General features: G+C 39.4%; 1 protein-coding gene and 1 long non-coding RNA gene across 18 annotated transcripts in view; one reads left to right on the top strand and one right to left on the bottom strand.

The window, feature by feature from the left end:
• Positions 1 to 15,329, bottom strand: part of LOC135304865 (uncharacterized) — a 37,123-nt gene extending 21,794 nt beyond the window's left edge. For 4 of the 5 annotated variants that reach the window (XR_010366108.1, XR_010366091.1, XR_010366093.1 and 1 more), the window contains exons 1-2: positions 14,870 to 15,327; positions 13,061 to 13,991 (exon numbers count right to left, since the gene is read on the bottom strand). This is a non-coding gene — a long non-coding RNA (uncharacterized LOC135304865). Of the gene's footprint in view, positions 1 to 7,426; positions 8,950 to 13,060; positions 13,992 to 14,869 lie in introns of those variants that run through there. The other variant, XR_010366113.1, reaches the window with a different exon arrangement.
• Positions 1 to 18,837, top strand: part of CDH12 (cadherin 12) — a 710,660-nt gene that overhangs the window by 664,872 nt on the left and 26,951 nt on the right. For 10 of the 13 annotated variants that reach the window (XM_064427694.1, XM_064427690.1, XM_064427700.1 and 7 more), the window contains one exon: positions 6,039 to 6,292. In XM_064427694.1, the coding sequence (XP_064283764.1) occupies positions 6,039 to 6,292 (254 nt within the window). Of the gene's footprint in view, positions 1 to 6,038; positions 6,293 to 14,206; positions 14,469 to 15,067; positions 15,190 to 15,650; positions 16,826 to 16,930; positions 17,538 to 18,837 lie in introns of those variants that run through there. The other 3 variants (XM_064427743.1, XM_064427754.1, XM_064427752.1) reach the window with 3 other exon arrangements.

The following is an 18,837-nucleotide window of genomic DNA, read 5'->3' on the forward strand; positions in this document are numbered from 1 at the left end:
CCTATATAAGTTTGATTACTACTACTATTGTGGTAATTACATGTGTTAAAAATAAAATGGCTTTTCTTATATTCTGCTAAATAAATCATCCAAATGCCATCCAGCACCACTGTGTGGTTAGTACTGTAATATTTTTTGCCTCTCAAAATAAAAAAAATAAAGGAAAATAATATCCCTAAGAAAGGGGGGGAGGGGGGGAGAACTTGGCTTAAGGGTAGTGCTGTATACAGTTCTCTGTAAATAGTTAGAAATATTGCTATATTAGGAATAGAATTATAATTCCCTCCCTTGTTTAGTGTTGTTTAAAAAAGTGTTTACTGCATTTGGTATTTAGATAGCATCTTCTATTGTACCTGATCTTCAGCAAACTACAGTGGGTGTAAGCTATAAGAAACATGGCGACAGAAGGGGCCATCTCCTTCATGCCAGAGTACAGTGGCCTCAGATATATCAGTCCCAGGCAAGCGACTGATTTTGCAATCTTTAATGGCCAGGCACAACAGTAAAGGAAAATAGAAGGTTCCAACCTTCTCTGAAAAGTTGTCACTAAATTTATTAAACCAAGGATGAGTTTATACAATAACCCCATTTTGTGCAGAGGCCTTTTAATTACCTCAGCACGTGCTAATCCAGAAACTGAGTAGGGTTCAGGCACTGAACTTGTTCTGCTTGAAACATCACTTTACTAATTTGTGCAGTGTTTCATTAAAACCTTGGAAAGCAACTTTTTCTAAGCTTCACCTGTTGTGATCATACACTGCTCCATTATACTGGCTGAACTTCTCCACATGGTTCAGTGGAAATTCAGGGGACAAACATATCTTGTTTTCTGTAAATTGTGCACCACGACTAAAACTAACTGATCAGATGACAAACCTTTGGCCATGAAATCCCAGCATGTCATAGCATTGCACAATGGGAAACAGTGACTTTAGTGATGATAAAATAGAAGAAATTGGGGGACAATTAACAGAACCAGAAGCTGGAGGAAAGTATTAGGAGTGTGTGCTTCCTTTTAACCTCAGGAGGCACTTTTTAGAAGCCTTTAATGCAATCAATAAATAGTGCTTTGACTGTGGGCTAAGTTCAGTTGTGTTGCCTGTGGGACAGCCTATGTTCATAGCTCTGGGAAGTTGCTGTAATCTAAGAGCGGTCTGAGAACACCTGTACCACACAAGAGTAAGCATAAGGCAGACTCCCAATGCCCTTCAGTGAGAACTGTGTTAAAGCTACTCCTTGCTTTACTACCAAAACTGTACAGACTTCTCATCACACGCCACCCCACACATTCTTTATCCAAAGCAGGGAATTTACTCTGCAAGTGTGAGAACAGGCACTGTCTGCCTGTAATTGTAACTCCTGGGTTTGTGGGAGTGGGAATAGTGGTTGTGCATTTTGAGGAGGAAGAGCAGATGATATTAAGTCCTTCACTACAGGCAGAAAATGGTCAGCTGTGTGCAGATACAATCATAAAGAACAGGAAAAATAAGGAAGAGGAGATGTTCAGTCTTTGTAGTTTGTGGATAGAGCTGTTTGGTCTGGTTTTCCCTGGAACAGGGAAAGACACCTTCAGAAATGGGTGAGATGCTTGAGAGCAGCAAACAACTGAACCCCTGACACTGGTCAGCTTCTCCCCTTCTCCAGATACAGAACAGACATATATTTTGTCCACTTGCCATCAAATCTTGAAATACTCACTACAGATCTGTTTTTTTACTGTGCATTCTAAACACTTAACTAATGAATGCCCCTGGTTGATCTAGACCCTACTTTACTAAACCTGCTTTGTAATACCACTTCTTTCTTTATGCTATTTAGAATACAGTGCAGAAGTCCAGTTAGTGAAACTTAACTGCTCATGCAGAAATTGTATCAATGCATAGCAAATTGTCTTATGCCAATATTTAACAAAATGCATAGATGCTCAACCCATTTGAAGGGGAAAGTGTTTCCAGCTTTTGAGACTAGCACAGATGACCCAGAGCTATTCTGCAACTGCACAATGCTATTATGAAGTCAAGCCTAATTTATTATGCACTTCCTGTCAACCCAGTCCTACTATCCATAACTATCCTATGTCCCGTGGCTTAAAATCTCATCCCAAAATATAGCTTTTCCATCGTTGTAGGTGAAAGCCTCTATCAGAAACAATACTCTCTTATGTGAGAGAGTATTTCTTATGTGTGGATATCTATGGGTAAAAAGCAGAAATTTCTGGAGTTTCCAGTCCTGCCTCTTTGTGAAGCAGAACAAACTGAGAGGGTAATTCTTTTTCCACCCTTGTTGTGCTTATAATTAGAATTCATTATATCTTTTGGACCATTTTTTTTTCTTTCAGTTCTTTAATTATTTCTCTCTCTTTCCCACTATAGCACCATTTCTTCTGCTTTGAATGTGGAAAACAACAATATTTCAAAATATGTTTATTTCTAATACAGGACTGGTTTTGTGCTGTCTTAGTCATACTAAATAAGTCCATTCATGGTACTTACAGAGTTGCAAGGTAAAGGGATTTGTCAGTATGTATTTGATTTGGGGATTTGTAGAATGGCTTTGCTGTGCACAGGTGTGTATATGCTGATAGCACTTTACTAGGCAACTATATAGAGCAGCTGGTAACCCCTACGTAGGAAAAAGCAGATGAAGAAATGTTGAGGGGGCCAAATACATCTGTTCTGTCACTGGTACTTAGAATATCAATTAGGAATATTCCTGCTATTTAATAGTTCACAGTTAATAAGGTATCACCTTCCTATTAGCAAATATGCTGTTTCCTGCACACAAAAAAAAACCAAACTAAAACAACAAACTTTGCAAAATAAAAGCCTTATTCAAATTTACTTTCTGCATGTAATTACTTTTATAGAAGGAATACATATTTTTCTTGCTTATTAAAAAAATCTATGGAGTAATTTCATTAAAATCTGCTTAATTGAAAGACATTTCAAGAACCGTACAGGGCCGGTTTGGAGTTTTTGTACAATTCAAACATTTTACTGTGTTCATTTTCTTAGCCCTATTCCAGATTCAAACTGAAAATGGGACTGAGCACCCTCAGACAGTTATTATATAACAGCAAAACATAGTGGTGGAGGTTTTTATTTGTTTGTTTGTTGGTTTTTTTTTTTTTTGTTTTAATACAGGTAAAATATTGTGTGGACCACTCATTTCCTTTACAGATTTTAGTGATATCAACTAAAAAATAAAAATATAATGAAATGGTTTTTTAACATGTTTTAAACCAAAAATCAAAAAATCCGAAAGGTTTTGCCTGAGACCTATGCAGACATTCAATTCTACTGTTTTCAGGCAAAGTCTGGACAATTCAGAAAAAAACTAAATGTTAAACTGTCAATGCTATCTATATGACTTAACTGTTCAAATATGGGAAAACCAGAACTGGTCGGGAGACTGTAGCATGCAATCCCCATTTTACAAGACAATAAAACCATACTCTTGCTACATTATATATGTTGTACAAAATCTTTTTCTATTTGAAATTAAGTCCCAGGTTTACCATTTGCAACATCTCCCAATTCTCCATACATTTCAGTTGTGGTTTAGCCTTACTTAGGCTAAAGGCTAATTTCTGCTATTTTGTGGGAGTCTGTCACTGATTTCTTTCTCTCATGATGGCTCATCACTTTCAGCCTGTCTCTTCTTATTTTGACTGCCATCTGTGCTTTGCACTGGTCGCATAACCCCTAACTATATTTATCATCAGACCCATAGAAGGACAGAAAGAGAAGATGAGTTGCTCTGAGGTTACAGTGGAAAACATTATCTCTTCTTGGGATCACACTGTATTTTTAAATATATACTTTAGTATTTTCCCATAATGCTGGGGAGTAGAGAAGTAATGCAGCCACTTTGCCTGCTTCCTGGGTACCTGTACAGTAAAATATGCCAGTCTGAACATATCAATAGACAAAACTGTTTGAAATCTTCCTGCTTTCTGTTCCCCTTGCATCATGAAATGTTGTGACTGGGCACTGGCCCTGCACCATGATCTAGTATAAGTGCTTGAAGAGCAATTTGGTGAAAGACAGCCTGCAAAGACTCCATGAATTATGGTTTTTTCCATTAATACATCTCTTTGCAAATATGCTGATGTATTACAGCAGCCAACTTGAAAAGTTTTAATGCAGTGTTGGTGGTATGGAAGATACATACAAGGTATTACCCAGAATTACTACCTATGTGGGAGTTTAGATTTCTTACTTTATTTGTCTTAATCATTTATCTCTAGTTTAACCCTTGACTTTTTCTCTCCTAAGTCCTTAATCTTCATATTTCTCCTTTCATTATGTTTTTTGAAAATGTGTTACCAATTTATATAAATATCTGGAGAAGAGTTTTCTTTTTTTTCTTTTTTGTTTTGGGCAAAATTATTTTGGCACTGCATAACAAGTGTGCATGAGTAGTATAGAAAATGAAAATACAGTGTGCCAGCAATTTGGATAATGGACCAACATGTCTATTTTTAGTGAAGGCAACATCTTAGGGTTTCACCACTGGGACATGAGATCTACCAGACTTAATTTTGTCTGTTTCTTCTCAGACTTAGTTTCTTCTTCTTTCTGTCAGTCCAGACACAAAGGTACAGCCTATACTGGCTTTTCTGGTAATTTTGTCTGTAGGAGGATGTTGTGTTTGGTAGTGAATTACTTTCAAGTCTGATTATTTCTATTAAAATTTATGTGGCTAATTTTAAGTCCTCAGCTCAAAAAAAAAAAAAAAACACCCAAAAAACCCCTGAGCATCTAGTCTACTGAAATGACAAAGTCTTTTGTAAGGATTTATAATAATTATGGTAGCTGTTCAGCTAATGCAAGTCAATGTAACCAAATTGATTTTAAGGGAGGTGTTTCAATTTACACCAATCTGTCATTTGGCCAATTATGTCCTGTTGTGATAAAGACAGAATTTAAATCTATCCTGGCTGTGACAACTGTCTGGAAACACTGGGTCAAAAATAACAGACATTGAAATATTCTTGTTCATACACATGTTAAACGTGCTCTTTTTTTATTCATTCCTGTTAGCAAATTTCCAGCTCAACAATTATAGGCAGAAACCACTAGGTGCCAGTGTTACCCAGACATCAGGAAAAGGCTTTGTTAGAAATGTTAAAAACAACATGAAAGCCAATGCAGATAAACCCTTTAAATGAAAATAAAGCTTCTGCATCTTTTCAACTAAATAAGACTGCATTAAGGGTTTTGAGATGATTGCTTTTCTAGAAGTAAAGGCACTAAATTGATATGCGTTGACAGAAACCCACATCAAAACAACCTTATTTTGCAGGATACATTCTGTCAAAACCTCACATAACTACACAAAAGCTGCTGTGTCATCTTCAAGACCTTATGAATTACACCTAGGATCATAAGACAGAGACAAAGTCTGCATTTTGCAAAGTACATGCAGATCAAACATATGGCATGTATAGCAGTTCACTGCTAAAGATCAACATTTTACAGGAAAAGCTTGTTTGAGATCAAGTTAGAATTCACATTCCAAGTTGTACCTGAAGTTCGGTTTGACTTATTAGTATAGATCAGAGTTTTCATTTGGGCTCATCTTCATCATTGTCATGGTCTTCTGAAAGCCTTTCCTACTAAAAAAACTAGGCAATCTATTTAAGGAGCTGGATCCGTTAGAGACAGCTGATTGCCGGTGCATGGGAGTTGCAAATGCAAATCTCTGACTAACCTTCACTCAGCTCATTTGCAAGAGATGAATCTCACTCATTTATCTTCAGACATCTACACTATAACTGTTTACATCCATGCCAGTCATCCTGATTTTTTCGATGTAGAGCAGCAGTAATTTCCTGACTATGATTCATCTGGCCTATTTCAAAATTCACCTTAGCATAAGATGAACTGCAAAACAAACTTAAATGATTGATTAGTTCAGGAGATGAGTTTTGCACAAAAGGCATCTTAAGATTTGTCAGATTAATCCAACCAAAATGATTTTTCAATGCCTAATTTTTAGTCAAATCTAATGTTTTGCTTCTGTTCTTTCTACAGCCATTAGACTTTGAAACAAAGAAGGCATATACCTTTAAGGTGGAGGCCTCCAATCTCCATCTTGACCATCGATTTCACTCAGTGGGTCCATTCAAAGATACTGCCACTGTGAAGATAAATGTCTTGGACATGGATGAACCCCCAGTGTTCAGCAAGCCCATGTACACAATGGAAGTCTATGAGGATACACCAGTGGGGACCATTATAGGTGCAGTGACAGCACAAGACCTTGATGCTGGCAGCAGCTCAGTTAGGTAAGAGAGCTTTTCTTCCTTTAGTAACTCTCTGACAACCCAAAGTGCGGCTGACAGTTGGATGCACTGGCAAAGAACTTAGTATGAAAATATAAAATATACCTAGTCTGTCACTATAACAGATAACTCATGCTCTGAAAAAAATATTGGAAGGAGATGCTCGTTTGGGTGAATTATCATTAAGTGCTCACAGCTTCTTATCATACTGATCATGTAAGTTACCACACACTGACATGACTTCAGAGGTGGTATGTTAAGACTAAGGAATAGCATGGTGTCTTGGGTGTCACAACCCACTGGTAGAGGACGTGATATTTGCTATAAATTCGCCTTCAGTCTGAACAAAGACATATGTCAGGGAACTCTCATGCTATTATCATACCATCACTATAACTCTGACTCATAAGGTGTCAGCTAGCAAGCCCTTAAATTCTTATAATGGACTTCCACAAGAGTGGTAGCCCCTAATTTTGTAAGGTACACTTCCATAAGTTCTCAGCTCCCACAACAAGCTCCTCAAACCATGCTGGCTCACATGCCACAACACACCTCCAGAGAGACTGAGGGGGCCCAATCCATTACTTTTATAATTAACCTGGTGCACACCTCTTACGTAAAGTAGATTTTTCACAGTTTTGTTGGCACATGCACAGCCAGCATTTCTCCAGGCAATGAGTTGGCAGGTGGAAGCTGAGAATGAGTCTCAAGGTCGAGCAGGAAGTTGGCTGAGAACAGCCCAGCCCCACCTCTGCACGATCCTCTCCTCTGATCACACCTTTCCTGTAGCAATGCTCAGAAAATTTGAGACAAAATGTGCTTAGGTATGGTCCTCTACATTGAGTCTTTCACAAAAATATCTTCAAAGTACCGTAGTGAGAAAGGTTTTACTTGCTATGTCTGTTTGAGTTAGACCCCGATGGATGACAGAACTGTCCCTTTCACCATTTACTCTCTACATCTTGCAAAGAACGAATGCTCTCATAAACAATCATCAGATGTGTTTTAGCTGAGGCTATGGGGACATGATTGCTGACCAACATGCTGTGTTCAGCACAAGGAAATTCCTGCCAGGCAAACCTCTCATTTATTGCTATAGCTTATTTTAATGAAATAAAAAGGAGGGGGGATCTGGTATACAAATGTAATACATTGATTTTGAGAACCTATTTACAGCCACATTAGAAAGATTAAAGTGAACCAGAGCCATGTACTGACAAGGAAGCTCCTTAAAGCTTAGACATGGTCTAAGGTGTAGGCAGTTGTTAACATATACTTCCAGTACCAATTTGTGCTGGGCCTACCTGACTTCAGGCCCTTTTTTATCCCCATATTTTCATAAGAAATATTAAAGACAGTGCACGTCATCAATCTTTAAATATTAATGTCTACCAAATAGGACTATGACAGAACAGGAAAATGCCACTAGTGTCTACCAAGTACATGTAAATTCATGCATATTTGATTACAAATTGAATTTGGAATTTTTAAATCCGTGTTTATTAAATATGTGTGTTTTGGCTCAATACTTATACTCTCAAAACATACAATAAGCATATTAGTTGTAATCACATGCAAAAATTTAACATACAACAGTGACTGTTTAGCTCCTGCTTTGTCAAGTTACTATTAATTTTTGCTTAAAACTATTACTATTGCTGTTTGTTTGACTTGTTTTTAATATATTCTTCATTTTTTAAAAATATAGAAATGTATTTGTATATGAGTCTCTGACACATTCCTTCTCTGAAAAAGGATCAAAACCTTCACTAACAAAGACTGAAGTCTGAACCTTTTTCCCTGGTGGTAGCCTATGAAAGAAAATAGCCCCAGTGAAGTCAATATTCTGTTGAAAACTATACTCTCTTGCAACCAGATAGAAAGCCTTTAATGACATTGTTGAGCAGTTTTTCATATGACAGTGGAATCATTTGGATGTATAACCAGTCTTCAGTGAGAGCTTTTTTTTTTTTTTTTCACAAACGCTCCTAGGAGACTCAAGTGCTTTTTACTGATTCTGTATTTGCAACTACACAAGAAAAGTAATTGTCTCTCGATGGTTTATCCACATACTGTGTTCACTAGAATATTGAATCCTAAGCCATTTTATAATGTCCATGACTATGTTTTTTAACCCCGAATTCACTGCTGAAGTGTCCAAATGCTCATCTACAGTTAATACATTTTAGTCTCACTGCTCTTCCTGGTGACCCATTACACCAATAAGTTGCATAGGTCCTCCAAGGGTCACATTTATGAGTTGATTCAGCTGGTTGATGCCCACAGAAAAACAGGAACTATGTCCCAGAATGTTCTGGTGTTCTTCAGTAGCATAACTTTTGGGTACATGTGCATCTACATAAGTTACATTCAGAGTCATATTTTCTACCTGTGCAGCGATGTCCTGCCCCATTACAGCAGCTCAGATAGGTTTATCCCTGCTTCCAGTTAGTCTTCTTCCATTGGGGCAGCCACCACCACAGGACATTAGACACCATTCAGGAGTCAGTGTAGAGACAGAATCCAGACCACTTTTTTATTCAGTGATCTCTAGAGCTAGTTGGATGGCTTTCACTTCTGCAAGTAGGTTTGCCTCTCCTTCTCCTTCAGCAGTTATTGTGTAGGACTCCACACAGCAGCTTACCACCTCCAATGGTTTCCTACCATGCAGAAAGATCCATCAGTAAATAAAGCATGGCCTCTTTTGTTTTGGGACAACTTGTTATATGATGGTGCTTCTTTGGCCCTTTGGGCCACCTTCCTCCATATGGCCATTGTGCAAAGGGCATGCTCTGGATCTTTAGGGACTGTCTTGGGGAGATTTTATAACGATACTTTATTTCTAATTGTCTGATTATGCCCAGAAACAGCTGCTTTCTTTTTATTTTTCTTTTTTTTTTCCCCTCGAACTATTTCTGCTTTTTTTTTTCTTTTGACATTTGTTTTTACCCATGTGGGGAGCTGGTGGGGAGTATACCCCAAACTTGAGACCTCGAAGCAGCTGAACCAACATGAGAAAGGACACTAAAACCCACCAGCTTCTCCTTCAGCAAGGAGGGGACTAACATCAGAAAAATTGCCATCTATTCTGTCTGAGTGGCTATGCTAACTCCTGTTCCTCCCTTTCCCTGATACAAAGAGCAGCCTCCATCTTTGCTTCATGGCAATGGTGTCTGGTGGGGGGTTAGGGTGAAGTTTTTGAAATTTCAGTATCTAGCATTTATTTAATCCTTTTCCTTATGGAAAATTTCAGTATCTAGCATATATTTAATCCTTATGGGCACCCTTTTGTTTTTTTTTTTTACTTTGTTAATAAACAGTTTTGGGGTTTTTTTCACTTTTACCTGCTAGGATTTATTTCTTTCATTGGCAAACAGGATGATCAAAGCCCTTCTCTCTAGAGGAAATGCTCATTCAAGGGCATTTTCTCCTAAAATTTGTCCCTAAACATAGACAGGGACATTACACCTTTTTACTTTACTACAGAACACTTCCAGGACTTCTAATTCTCTCAAGGACTGGATACCTTAATCTGAAGTGATCCACCTTCCCAGGGAATTCACAAGATCTTCCTTAAATGGATTTTGTGCCCTCATGCTTTAGAGAGGTCATCTCTAGAGACTGAAAATTGCTCCTTCTTTTCCAATTCCTCCTTCAATTTCCCCATCTCTAGCAAGGGATTTCAGTTGTTGTGGCCTCATGACCTTCTAATTGTTGACTGTCAGCCCTGTTATCCCAACATCACCTGGCTGGTGACTGTAGTCTTTCCGCAAGTCTCAAAGTTCTGATGAGGTCAAGGAACAGGTAACTTCAGGTTCCTATTTGATTTTTCTCACTCCTTCAAATTTATTTGTTGAATGACCAGTTTTTTCGTTTGATCTCTCCTCTCTCTCTCTCCCCTCCTTCTCCTCCTCCTCGTTTTCCTCTTCCTCCTTTTCTTATCAATTGTATGGACTGGTAGCTTCCCTTATCCATTATTTTGTTTCCACTACTGCTGCAAGTACTGTGGTTGCTGTGGTTTGAGTCCCTGTGTCAGCCATAGTGTCCTCAAATGCAGTTTGGGTTCCTGCCTCAACTACAGTCCTCTGTGAGGTCTGAACAGTGGCTCAGCAGGCACAGGCCCAGCCCCAGCACAGGGCAGGAAGCTGCTGGCTTTCACTGGGGTGGGCAAGGCACCCTTCCATCACTGATGGGTCAGTGCCAGGGTTGGTCACGTGTTCAGGTGTAAAGTCACAGGTAAGTGGAGGCAACTCTAGAAACCTGCCCAAATCCTTCCACACACCCTGCCACCCAAAAACTGGATGTCTCAGGGCACATTTCAATATCACCATACTCAAAATTTGTCTTCTCTTACACCAGGACAACACTGGATTCTGCAAATCCCATAGTGTGCCAATAGTATTCCTTAATACTATTAACAGTATTAAGCAACTTGAATAAGGATGAGCAATATCCAAGGCAGCCTTCGTTATAAACCCACTCACATCAATTTTGGGCAGGGAGAGGGAAATGTATTTCCTTATCATCCACAGAAGACAGCTCTCCCCACTTAACAAGGCTGCCATGTCAGGGCAAACACAGAGCTATAGTTTGTGTTAACATATTCTTATTAAACGCAGCAAAACAGAGAGATAAGGAGCACAGCTGATAAACCTCATGTCCCACCAAGGAGCTTGCTATTAGATAACTGCTATTACTCTAGCATGCAATATTGAGAGATAGATAGATAGATAGATAGATAGATAGACAGACAGATGAATAGATAGACAATCAGACAGTCAGAGAGAGAGAGACAGAGAGATAGAAGTGCCTTTGTCTCTCTCCATGGGCACTTAAAAAGACTGTGCTGGTTTGACCTTGGAGACATGCCACATGCCCACCAAGCCACTCTATCACTCCCCTTCCCAAGTGGATGGAGAGTGAAAATAAGACGGAAAACAACTCGATAAGGCAGTTTAGTAAAGCAAAAAATGGAGCTTTGTGCATGCATAAGTGAAGAGAACAAAAAAAAGGTTTTTTCTCTACTTCCTATCAGCAAGGGGTGTTCAGCCACTTCCCAGGATCCAGGACTTTAACACACATAGTGGTTTCTCTGGAAGGCAAACACTGTAAATTACAAATGTTCCCCCTTGCTCCTCCTTTCCTTAGCTTCCGTATCTTGGCTGATGTAATACAATATGGTCTATCCTTTTTGTTAATTTAATTGGCATAGCTGTGTCCCCTCCTAGGATTTTGGGAAATGTTGGAGACACTGAGTTGATGCTGTACCAGAGCTATTCAACAGTAGACAAAACACTGGTGTGTTATTAACACCTTTCTAGGTACCAATGCAGAGCACGGTACTGTGAAATCTGCTATTGGAAAATGAATTCCATCTCAATCAGACCCAATACACAAATGTATAAGTATTCAATATTCCGTAAGTTTTATATCCTCTAAATGAAAAAAGAAAAACAACCAACCAACCAAAAAACAACAAAACAAGACCATAACTTAGAAAAGTGTAAATGAGTTTGAAGGCATTAAATGTGTTTGCAAGTTCTTATTGTATCTTAACCAATCATGCTCTGTTAGCTGCTTAAAATCTAGATGATCTCATAGAGCTAAAAAATGACTTCATCAATTTCATCATATTGCAAAAGAGTTCAAGCAACACCTGAGTAAATATACACTCAAAACAAATGGGGAAAAGCAAGTCATGCTCTTTGAAGTCACAGCCCATACAAAGTACCAGATAGCACTGGTAGTACTACAACTACTGATTATAGTCTCTCTAAAAATTCATTAATTTTCTGTGAAATGTTTTCCTGGAATGGTTTGACTATTATGAAGTTTGTAACAGAGAAAAGAAATAGTCAACATTCTGCCAAACAATAAAGACTAGGATAAAATCTGCACTGTATGCAAGAGAAGGCAAAACTCCTGAGAGCAAAGCAAGCTAGAGCAGCTCAGATGAAAAGAAACAATATTTGTTCCAGCAAATAAATCCATGTTATCAGACAAAAATTTTATGTCTGTTGTGTTAGACACATCAGAAAGGGGGAGATAACGACTAAGGATGAAAACCAGACTCAGCTGTTAAAGAAAAATATTTTGCTGGATGACATTGAAAATGGCCATATTATTTTTCTCTTCTGTTACTAGTATCAAATTTTTAGACAAGTCAGAAGCCTTAAAAGGTTTATTTTGTAGGAAGGCTTTTGCTAGAGATGTTGGAGTGAAAGGGCACAGAGCATACATTTAGTAATGAACAGGAAATTAAGCACAAGGAGAAGAAGAGCTGCAGGTATTCAACACCTGTAAGGGTGACTGGCTTTGCAGCTGTTTTGGAACATTACCCCAGTGCACCTAATTTTCAAATTGTGTTAAATCTGGAGCTTATGTGTCTCAAGTGATCTGTTTTGTCTATTCCCATTTTATCCATAGTGCTTCAAAAACCATGTTAAGGTGAAGTCCTACGTACATTTTGGCCATTAAAAATCCCAAAGCACTTGCAAAAACAGCTCTGATCTCATTTTATTTCCAGACTCCTCCAGTTTACAACAGTTTGAAGATGACTGGAAGGAAAAAAGAAGCTGCTGTCCTGTAGTGTGTTGCAAGGCCTGTAATTTGTAACTATGCAAGTTTTTGGTAAACGTCCTTGTACTTCTGGAACAAGGGGTTTTAGGACTTCCTAAAAATCACTGGTTAATGTGTCCATACAGCATGAATGCTATAGACAATTCTGTCTAAATAACAAGAAAGCAGAAATGGAGGGCAAGACTGAATTACCTGCAGTACCTCCTAGTCAGCTCCGTCTGACAGCGTGTGAGAAGTTCAACAACTTTGCACTGACACGTCTGAAGTTGTCAGATTTCCATGAAGATGATCTTCTGGCATGAAGTATAAGAGGATTATTGTCCCTGATGTGAATCCCAGACAACTCTAATTAACAATGTGTTTCACATTCTGTGCCGTATTTATTTCACTTTATTCCAGCTACTTTATCTTCTTTTGAAAACTATGGAAACTGGGTTTCACTCCAACATTTTCTCTGAATCCCAAGGTATATCTTTAGCAATTAAGTTTGTTATCAACGTGTTTCGTGGGGTCAGTTGTTGGAGACAGGGAAAACACACCAAAGTTTCCTGTGATGAACAGCCTCGAGTTTATTCCTCCAGTTCCTTTTATAGGTTACATATGTGATTGGTTGAGGTCTTAGCCCCATCCAGCTCTCTGGCCAGTGATACATCTGCATTTAGAACTGGAGGACATTTACTGAGAGTCCCTGTGTAGATTGAATCCAACCTATCCTTGCTCACCCATAGACTTGAATGCCACAACTCACCCTTTTAGTTATATTGAAAAATATAATTGATGAGCTTAGGTTAACAGGGCTTTTTCACTTAACAGGTAGTGATGCACCTTGTGCATCATGGAGCTGTGATGCTCACATCCAGAAGCTGTCAGTTAAAACTACCAACATTAAAATGTTTTTAGATTAGCATGTCACAGGCTTAATGCTTAGAAGTTACAACATGACAATTTAACACTACAAACAATAACAATTCAACTCAAAACCATTTCAATTAAAACCATACATATTTCTACTACTGATGTTCTCTAAATATTTGTGTCTTGAAGCTTGAGTAAGTTGATGGACAGACTGCCTCCCTGTTGACAATCTCTTGCCTGTGATGAGCCGCTGGCTTTTCAGCTCATGCTGTAATTTTTATTGAAAAACATGAGAGAAACATGGGAATATGAGAACTCAAGACCTTTGAGAGGGCTGTACATCCACCCTCTTTGTATCTTTTCTTTGTTCTAATAACCACAGTAAGAACACAAGATGTACCTTTGAATAAAATCAATAAGGTGAAATTTACAATTGCCTGTATGCTTTGCCCTCACCCAGGGTCTGCCACCGCTGAGGGGCCTCTTTCTCACAATGAGGTCTCGGAGGGCTTTCGCCAGACAAAGCCTCCATATTTATCTCAAAGGAAAGCTTTTGCAAAGTCAATTTAGCTAGCACAGAAATACCCGGGTTTGATAACTTTCCCTGCCAGGTAAAGCCATAGCCTGGCTGGGGCTATGACTTAGTCTGGAAGGGTCTGATGGAACACCTTTCTCACCACTTAAGGCCACAGCTGGGCCAGAGCTGAGGCCTAGACTGAATGAACTTCCCATCATATCTTTGAAAGTAATCCTTCAGTAATAACCCATAGAATAGTTGGCTTTGTTTCTTAACTCTAGCTAAATTATAAGATTATAAAAAATCTGTAAACAATTATAATTAAGTGCTAATATAAGCAAATCTCTTAAAAACTTATGAACAATTATAACTAAGTACACACATAAACAAATCTCACCATTTGCCCTCTTGTTACAAACAAACCAATTTAAAACTATAAACACAGATAATCTTTAGTACTACAAAATAGACAGCAAAAGTGAAATCACTTTGACATGTTATATGAGTCAGTTAAACCTTAACATATGTAGATGTTCCAGTCTTGCCTTTTGTGGAATGAGTTATTAAACTAGCCCGACCTTCTCTTTTATTTAGTATCAGCTTATTAGAGTATGAAAAATATGAAAGACCTTGGTAGAGTTGAAGTAGTAGTAGGTGTCTTTTGCAGATTTTTGTGTCTCTCCCTCATTGCTTTTGCTGCCACACCTCTGCAGAGAAAGATCAGGAGAGGCTGTGGCAGGGCCAGGAGCTGGAAACCTTGTTCTAATGCTGTTCCATTAGAACTCTCCCCTCTAGGGCAACAGCAAGCAGGTGTGGCTGTTGAAGGCTGGATCAGGGGTGGAACCACGCCTCCGGGAGGCATGGCTATGCTCCAGAGAGGCATAGCTTTGGAGCCAGTCCACTCGGGTCTCAGGATGGGGTAGTCCTCATGTTTCCATGGTGATGAGAGGTGTGGAATGCTCCGGCATGCCACCTGTTGGGCCCCTGGCAGGGGTTTGTCCTATGCCCTGATCGGCATAGGGGAAGCGTGCCCAGGAGTTCCCCCCCCGGGGGTGGCGATTTTCAGCGCAGTTGGGGTTTGTTCAGAGCGCTGTGTTGGGCTCTGGAGCCTTTGGGTCACTGTTCGGGGTGCCAGCACTGGGGCTGCTGGTGTCCCGCTGAACCCAGTGAGAGAGTGGCCTTCCTTTTGCCACTGTGAGTTGGTTGTGCCAAGTGGCCAGCACTATCTTTTGGGAAGGCTGTTGCTGCTCCCACAGTACCACACTCCCGCCCACCTCTTCCCTTGTAGGGGTTTTATCCCAGTTTTCTTGGAAAAGGGGCAGGAGCCCAGCCCTTCCCCCCCCCCCCCATCCCCCCCCACGCGTGGCACAACACAACATACTGCATTTATTATCTACCTGATCTGTGGGGTCGGTGGTTGGAGACAGGGACAACACACACACACCAAAGTTCCGTGTGACAAACAGCCTCGAGTTTATTCCTTCAGCTCCTTTTGTAGGAGCTCAAATGACACATGTGATTGGTTGAGGCCTTAGCTCCATCCAGCTCTCTGGCCAGTGATAGAACTGGATGACATTCACTGAGAGTCCCTTGCTCACCCAAGGATAGGTTGGATTCAACCATTCCAGGGACTCCAATGCCACATATACCAGACATGTCTGCTCTTTTCTCACCATCCTCTCCATTCTCATTTGGCTCATTTTTTTAGTGAATACTAAGCTACCATATAATCAACAAGATCTCTATCTACCTACCTTCCAGCCATGCTGGGTATGATGTAGGGCAATTAACTCCTTCTTCTGGCTCCCACTGCTCCCCACTTTCTGACTCTTCCTTTGTTCTCTGTTTTCTAGCTCCTAAACTTCATCTTCATGAACTCAAGCAATCACATCCTTTACTCCACCACCTTTTTCCTGTAAGATTTTCCCCTATGGTCCCAAGTACTGGTCTGTCATTCTCTAGGTTTGAATGACCTGTCTTCCTCCTTAGCGACTGGGTGGTTTTAAGGAACTGGACAGAAAAGTGACTTCTTTTCAAACAGAGTGCAGAAAAAATATTTCTCCTCTGTGTATAAATTGTCTGTCAAAAGGAGCTGTTTTCTAGCAGCACAGTCTCTTACCTTTACCTTTACCATGAAACAAGGTGTGAATAACAAATTATTGTGGCAATCTCCTTCATGGTAGTTTAAATTACTACATTTTATTTTGCACTTGCAATAGATTAGGTGCACACAGACAATTATCACAGCTCAGCTGGTAAGTGGCTCAGTTGTATCAATTCAGGATCTGCGGTACCTTGATTCAGTGATTGGCTTGGAGCTACTACAAGGAGAAACTACAAAAAAAAAGTGTGAATTTGTCTTAACCTTAATCTTAAATCTCTATACTTAAGGCTGAAATGATCACACATGATCACTGGGAAAGTTAAATGTAGTCACTTATTAGCCTCTGTAATGCTGCAGCAGGTTCACTGGAAACAGACGGAGTTGTGTGTTAAAAATCCTTATTTGCAATTTTGGGACACATGCAGACTGACATTTTGATCTGTGTGGGTTTTCTCAAGACTGGCAGGAACATGGAGCAAAGGTAAGTACTTTCTGGCACAAGTCAGAAAGACTGTGCTAGTGAAAAATCAGACCTTCCCAAAGAAAAGACTGGTGGGATTCATTTGAATTGTATACATTTTCCTAGATAACTCCTGGATGCACTTGAAGTGTGAAATATTATTTCTGAAGTCCAGCAAGTCAAAAGCAACTGAAAACAAAGTCTAAAACTGAGAGAGGCCAGTAACTTTTATTTACAGTCAGTAATTCATCAACTTACTGAAGCTTGTGAAAAACAGCAAGTGATCTTCTGTTGGCATATGCAGTCATATTACACTATAAAATGTCAGTCAGGAGATTGAACTGAAATAGATGTGTAGACCCAAGAAGTTTATGGACTACAGCTCTCAGTGAATGGCCTGTTTGTGAAGGAAGTGGATGCTGAAAATCAAGAAGTATGCATTCAGATCCAAAGCAAAGAACAACCTAGCAAGAAAGCTTTTAAATTAATTGAGAACAGCTAAGTAGCCAAAGTGAGGGGAAAGGAACAATATGATCATAATAGTTCATAATAGTTTCTGGTTTATTTCACAGCACTTTTACCACCTGGTGATGTGATTTTGCAAAGCCAGTTCTTATCCCAGAGGCACAAACTGTAATTTTACCTCAAATAATAGTCTTCCTGATTTTTCATCAAGAACTGTTATTTCAAATTTTTTCAGGAATGGATTTCTCAAGGATTCTAGAAAACAACGGTGAGATTAAAACAGAGCTTTAATGGCTACAGCCATTTTCATATTACCTCAGTTGGTGAACCTCTCAGGGCTTGGCAGAGATTTATGAGGGCTAAGGAATTAAAACAGTGTCTAAGGAAAACCTATGTGCTACAGGGAAGTGTGCTAGTTGGTAATCTGCACTTTGGTGCACAAAGTCGACTAGTAAGCTATCTCATTAGTATAGAATAATAAATAATCTTCCCAATATTTTTCATTTAAGGTCTTCCATCCCTTTCCACAAGGATAACTGCAGCCTAGTCAGATTCCAAATCCTTTCCTTCTGATTTTGTCCTTTAGGTCTGTTTGTAACCATTAACTATACTTTCCTGTCCTAAAATACTCAAGTTTATTATTATGTTTAAATAGTTATTGCATACAGTTTCTTATATATTTTGCACTTTGTTTGTTGTTTTCAGTTTAAGTGATCAAGTTTAAACAAGGGTTTTTGAGAGTTTTACACTTTTTGAGATGTCTGTGTTTTGATGTTTCAGTCATGTTCTGACTGTAGATGCAAACAAATCTCAGATATTTCTACTTTTACTGATTCCTAATTCTGGGCTTCTCAGTACAAGAAAGACGGGGACATACTGCAGGGAGTTCAGCAAAGGACCTTGAAGATGATGAAGGAACTGGAGTATCCTTTCTATGAGGAAAGGCTGAGAGAGCTGGGAATGTTCAGTCCAGGGAAGAGAAGGCTCAAGAGGGTCTTAAGAGTTATAGAAGCATTTAGTGCACATAGGAGCACCTGAAAGGAGGGTGCAAAGAGGATGGAGACAACTTCTTCTAAGTGGTGCCTGGAGGCAGGACAAGAGGCAGTGGGCACAATCTGAAGCACAGGTTTCCTCTGCATATCAGGAACAGGAAACACTTTTTGCTGTGAGGTTGCACTGGCACAGATTGCACAGGAAGGTGGTGGGGTGTCTGTGGAGATATTAAAAAAAAACAGTTGGAGTTAGTCCTGGGTGAGTGGCTCTTGGTGTCCCTGCTTGAACAGAGGGCTTGGACCAGATGACCTCTAGAGGTCCAACCTCCACCCTTCTCTGATTCTGTGACATCCACCTTTAATAAGGTGGAACAGAATCTGTGGAAAATAAAGGCGGGGAATAATCTATGATAGCTGAAAAACTGCTGTCAGCATTCATTGAAGTAGTAAGAATACAGAATTATTTTAGATTATTTTAGAAAATAAGCCTGAAAACAGTGTGATGGAAACGGCAGAGAAATTCAGCTCAGATAGGAGGAGAGAGGAACCAATTTTAGAATTAAGTGATGAGACCTG

The sequence above is a fragment of the Passer domesticus genome, chromosome 1 (genome assembly GCF_036417665.1).
Source record: "Passer domesticus isolate bPasDom1 chromosome 1, bPasDom1.hap1, whole genome shotgun sequence".
NCBI lineage: Eukaryota > Metazoa > Chordata > Aves > Passeriformes > Passeridae > Passer > Passer domesticus.